This window comes from Anolis carolinensis, chromosome 4 (assembly GCF_035594765.1).
Source record: "Anolis carolinensis isolate JA03-04 chromosome 4, rAnoCar3.1.pri, whole genome shotgun sequence".
Lineage (NCBI taxonomy): Eukaryota > Metazoa > Chordata > Lepidosauria > Squamata > Dactyloidae > Anolis > Anolis carolinensis.
The window spans coordinates 3,510,519-3,516,518 of NC_085844.1; the positions used below are offsets into that span (position 1 = coordinate 3,510,519).

The following is a 6,000-nucleotide window of genomic DNA, read 5'->3' on the forward strand; positions in this document are numbered from 1 at the left end:
TACGCTACATCCACAGCATTCCCTGTATCGACCCAACTCGTAACTCTATCGAAAAAAGAGATCAGATTAGTCTGGCATGACTTGTTTTTGGTAAATCCGTGTTGACTATTAGCAATGACCGCATTTGTTTCTAAGTGTTCGCAGACCACTTCCTTGATGATCTTATCCAGAATTTTGCCTGGTATTGATGTGAGGCTGACCGGACGGTCATTGTTTGGGTCGTTCTTTTTTCCCTTCTTGAAGATAGGGACCACATTCGCCCTCCTCCAATCTGCTGGGACTTCTCCCGTTCTCCAAGAACTCTCGAAGATAATTGCCAGTGGTTTTGAAATAACTTCCGCTAGTTCCTTCAATACTCTTGGATGTAGCTGATCTGGCCCTGGGGACTTGAATTCGTTTAGAGAGGCCAAGTGTTCCTGGACAACTTGTTTCCCTATTTGGGGTTGGATTTCCCCCAATCCTTCGTCCATTCCGTGTTGCTGAGGTTGAAGATGGCTTTCTTTTTCTGAGAAGACCGAGGCAAAGAAGGCATTAAGTAGTTCTGCCTTTCCCCTGTCCCCGGTCGCCATCACCCCATCTTCTCCTTGCAATGGCCCTATCGCCTCCTTTTTCTTCCTTTTTCTACCAAGAATTATTTGGATTCTTATTGACTCTTGCATTCCAACTTTGAAAACCCTTTTAACTGCCTGCTTTGATTTACATAATTGCTTTGCTTAATAAAACTTCAAAAGACTTTCTTCTGTGTCTGACTGGGCATCTATAGCAAGGTGAACTATTCTGAGGTGCGACAAGAAGACCCAATAGAAAACATAGAGGATTCTGGTTACTGGTTCTGGGTTACTGTGAGTTTTCTGATATATATATACCCTGTTTCCCCTAAAATAAGACATCCTCAGAAAATAAGACCTAGAAGAAGTTTTGCTGAATTGCTAAATATAAGGCCTCCCCTGAAAGTAAGACCTAGCAAAGGTTTTATTTGGAAGCATGCCTGCCGAACAGAACACCAGAGCTTGCAGGATTGGTAAATGTACGTACCATAGATTATTGTACATGGAAATAATGGTAGTAACAAGAAATTCTTGATAGGATTCACAGTTTGTCTGGTTATGCTGGTTTGTGGTGACAACTACTGTACAATAATAAATGTTCATTTTTTTGTTCAACAATAAATGTGAATTCTTCTTCATGGAAGAATAAGACACCCCCTGAAAATAAGACCTAGAGCATCTTTGGGAACAAAAATTAATATAATCTAAATAATATAATATAATATAAATATAATTTTTAATCTAGTTTTTAAATGTAGTGTTCATGCGGCCCGCCCTTGTTATATTGCTGTTTTGATCTTATGTTGTACTGTTTATTTTATGTATTGTATTATTTAATTGCATTATGATATGGTTATATTGTATTGTCCTGGGCATGGCCCCATGTAAGCCACCCCGAGTCCCCATTGGGGAGATGGTGGCGGGGTATAAATAAAGTTTTATTATTATTATTATTATTTAAAGCAGGGGTCCCCAAACTTTTTAAGCAGAGGGCCGGTCCACAATCTTTCAGACTGTTGAGGGGCCGAATTATCATTTGAAAAAAAAAATACAAACAAATTCCTATGCATACTGCACATGTCTTATTTGTAGTGCAACAACAACAACAACAACGAAAGAACAATACAATATTTAAAAATGAAAACAATTTTAACCAACATAAACCTATCAGGATTTCAATGGAAAGTGTGGGCCTGCTACTGGCCAATGAGATAGTCAAGTTAATTAGGATTGTTGTTGTTGTTGTTGTTGTGTGCCTTCAAGTCATGTCAGACTTTGGCCGAGCCTAAGTCTAAAATTATTTATTTACTGCATTTATTTACTACATTTATATCCCACCCTTCTCACCCCGAAGGGGACTCAGAGCAGCTGTATATACATACAATGTATTATATTATTAGCATAACACAATATTAGCATTATATATTACTATATTGAACTATACCACTATACTATTCTATAATATGTAATATATAACATATAATTAATATTATTATATGGTATTACTATTAGTATTATATTGTATAACATAAGATTATTATCAATATTTTATATATATATATATATATATATATATATATATATATATATATATATATATATATATATATATATAAAAGAGTGATGGCATCACGGCAGCGGACAAAACAACAAAAGTAAACACCCCACAACCTCGAAAATTGACATCACAACCCCTCATCCATGCCTCTAGGTTGATACAACAAAAAGAAAAGAAAAATAAATTCCTAATTAGAGGGAGAGGAATAATTGTTTTTATCCAATTGCTGCCAGTTACAAGGTTAAGCTCCGCCCACTTGGTCTCCTAGCAACCCACTCAGCCCAGTGTTAATAAAATAATGATAAAAAATAAATACAAATAATACAATAAAAAATTATGAAAAACACTAAAATAATTAATACAATAAAATACTATAACAAAATGACTAAAAATAATACAACAAAATAATAAAATATAATAAATAAAAAAGATAAGTGACAGTAAAATTAATTTTAAAAAATACAAATAACGTCAAATAAAAATTCCACAACAAGTTTTAACCGATACCACCACCACTTTGCCACAGCAACGCGTGGCCGGGCACAGCTAGTGTATGTATATATATATATATACACACAATATATTATATTATTAAAACTGATATAAAATATTATATTATAAAACTGAGGACGGGGGCCAGGTAAATGACCTTGGAGGGCCGCATCCGGCCCCCGGGCCTTAGTTTGGGGACCCCTGATTTAAAGTTCAGACCAAATCCCAGGACGCACTTTATAAAGTTCGGACTACATCCCAGGATGCATTGACGGCTACCGGGTTTTGCAGGGCAACATTACTTCTAAGAACAAGGGAAAACCGTAACACATAGGTTCTGTTTACACTGGGGAAAACTGGATCGCCATTCTGATTATTTTTCGTTCTCTTTTCCACAGGAGGCTTCGGAGTCCAGCAAAGGCCACCAGTGCGACCATTCCTTGTCTTTGCAGCTGTACCAGGATGAGATGAAGAGGAGGAAAATGGAGAAAGGAGCTTCCAACGCGGATCTGGTAACTACTTTTCCCCAACGGCAGAACCCTAAAGTCACAAAAACCTGATATTTGGAAGCTAAGCAGGGTCAGGCATGGTTGGCCCTTGGATGGGAGACCGCCAAGGCTGTATTTCAGACCTCCTCTAAGCCAAACTTCCTCTAAAAAAAACCCTATGAAATATATGTGGACAGGTGACTTTAAAGCACATTGGTATTGGAAGCTAAGCAGGGCCGGCCTTGGTTGATCTTTGGATGGGAGACCAAAGGCTGTATTTCAGAGGAAGGAACTGGCCAAACCTCCTCTAGGGAAACCCTATGAAATATATGAAGACAGGTGACTTTAAAGCACATTAGTATTGGAAGCTAAGCAGGGCCGGCCTTGGTTGATCTTTGGATGGGAGACTGCCAAGGCTGTATTTCAGACCTCCTCTAAGTCAAACTTCCTCTAAAAAACCCCTATGAAATATATGAGGTCAGGTGACTTTAAAGCACATTGGTATTGGAAGCTAAGCAGGGCCGGCCTTGGTTGGCCCTTGGATGGGAGACCGCCAAGGTTGTATTTCAAACCTTCTCTAAGCCGAACTTCCTTTAAGAAAACCCTATGAAATATATATGATCTTAAATATATATGACCTTAAAGCACATTGGGTCTTGGAAGCTAAGCAGGGCTGGCCTTGGTTGGTCCTTGGATGGGAGACCGGCAAGGCTGTATTTCAGACTTCCTCTAAGCCAAACTTCCTCTAAGAAAACCCTATGAAATATATATGACCTTAACTATATCAGCTTAAAGCACATTGGGTCTTGGAAGCTAAGCAGGGCCGGCCTTGGTTGGTCCTTGGATGGGAGACTGCCAAGGTTGTATTTCAGACCTCCTCTAAGCCAAACTTCCTCTAAGAAAATCCTATGAAATATATGAGGACAGGTGACTTTAAAGCACATTGGGTCATGGAAGCTAAGCAGGGCTGGCCTTGGTTGACCCTTGGATGGGAGACCGCCAAGGTTGTATTTCAAACCTTCTCTAAGCCAAACTTCCTTTAAGAAAACCCTACGAAATATATATGATCTTAAATATATATGACCTTAAAGCACATTGGGTCTTGGAAGCTAAGCAGGGCCGGCCTTGGTTGGCCCTTGGATGGGAGACTGCCAAGGCTGTATTTCAGACCTCCTCTAAGCCAAACTTCCTCTAAAAAAAACCCTATGAAATATATGAAGACATGTGACTTTAAAACACATTGGGTCTTGGAAGCTAAGCAGGGCCGGCCTTGGTTGGCCCTTGGATGGGAGACCGGCAAGGCTGTATTTCAGACTTCCTCTAAGCCAAACGTCCTCTAAGAAAACCCTATGAAATATATATGATCTTAAATATATATGACCTTAAAGCACATTGGGTCTTGGAAGCTAAGCAGGGCTGGCCTTGGTTGGTCCTTGGATGGGAGACCGGCAAGGCTGTATTTCAGACTTCCTCTAAGCCAAACTTCCTCTAAGAAAACCCTATGAAATATATATGACCTTAACTATATGAGCTTAAAGCACATTGGGTCTTGGAAGCTAAGCAGGGCCGGCCTTGGTTGGTCTTTGGGTGGGAGACCGCCAAGGTTCAGAGGAAGGAACTAGCCAAACCTCACCTAAGAAAACACTATGAAATATATGAGATTGCCATAAGTGGATGTGTGACTTTAAAGCACATTGGGTCTTGGAAGCTAAGCAGGGCCAGCCTTGGTTGGTCTTTGGATGGGAGACTGCCAAGGCTGTGTTTCAGAGGAAGGAACTGGTCAAAAACTCCTCTAAGAGAAAGCTATGAAATATATGAAGTTGCCATAAGTGGATAGGTGACTTTAAAGCACATTGGGTCTTGGAAGCTAAGCAGGGCCGGCCTTGGTTGGTCCTTGGATGGGAGACCGCCAAGGCTGTATTTCAGAGGAACGAACTGGCCAAACCTACCCTGGGAAAACCCTATGAAATATATGGGCTTGCTATAAGTGCATGTGTGACTTTAAAGCACATTGGTCTTGGAAGCTAAGCAGGGCCGGCCTTGGTTGGTCTTTGGATGGGAGACCGCCAAGGCTGTATTTCAGACGAAGGAACTGGCCAAACCTACCCTGGGAAAACCCTATGAAATATATGAGGTTGTGAAAAGAGGACAAGTCACTTTAGAGCACATTGGGTCTTGGAAGCTAAGCAGGGCCAGCCTTGGTTGACCCTTGGATGGGAGACCACCAAGGCTGTGTTTCAGAGGAAGGAACCGGCCAAACCTACCCTGGGAAAACCCTATGAAATATATGAGGTTGTGAAAAGAGGACAAGTCACTTTAGAGCACATTGGGGTCTTGGAAGCTAAGCAGGGCCAGCCTTGGTTGATCTTTGGATGGGAGACCGCCAAGGCTGTATTTCAGAGGAAGGAACCGGCCAAACCTCCTCTAAGCAAACCCTATAAAATATATAAGGTTGCCATAAGTGGACAGGGGTCTTGGAAGCTAAGCAGGGCCGGCCTTGGTTGGTCCTTGGATGGGAGACCGCCAAGGCTGTATTTCAGAGGAAGGAACTGGCCAAACCTCCTCTAGCAAAACCCTAGGAGATATATGCATTCTATGGCACTTAAAAGCGGTATCAAACCGCATCAGTTCCACTGTGTAGATGCCTTCCTGCTCACCTTCCCTTTCTACCTGTCTCTTTTTCACGCAGGTGGTTGCAGATGAGGCCGATTTCAGGCCTCTCCAAAAGGAAGAGCTCAGCCGAGGTGAGTAAACCCATTGCGGTCAAATCAGTTAATATTGGAGGAAATTCAATTCCATAATGTCAATGCAACCCTTGTGAAACTACATCTCCCATCACTCCATAGCATTGCATTGTGTACTAAACTCCAGGTCTATGAAAGCTTATGCGTACCTATTGTGGCCTAGGAAAGGT

At 41.2% G+C, this 6,000-nt stretch overlaps 1 protein-coding gene across 1 annotated transcript in view; it reads left to right on the forward strand.

Moving 5' to 3' along the window:
* The window catches only part of slc39a4 (solute carrier family 39 member 4), a 72,205-nt gene that overhangs the window by 56,401 nt on the left and 9,804 nt on the right, over positions 1-6,000 (forward strand). Inside the window, exons 8-9 of the mRNA XM_062979887.1 lie at positions 2,997-3,110; positions 5,776-5,830. Coding sequence (XP_062835957.1) covers positions 2,997-3,110; positions 5,776-5,830 — 169 coding nt within the window. The remainder of the gene's footprint in view (positions 1-2,996; positions 3,111-5,775; positions 5,831-6,000) is intronic.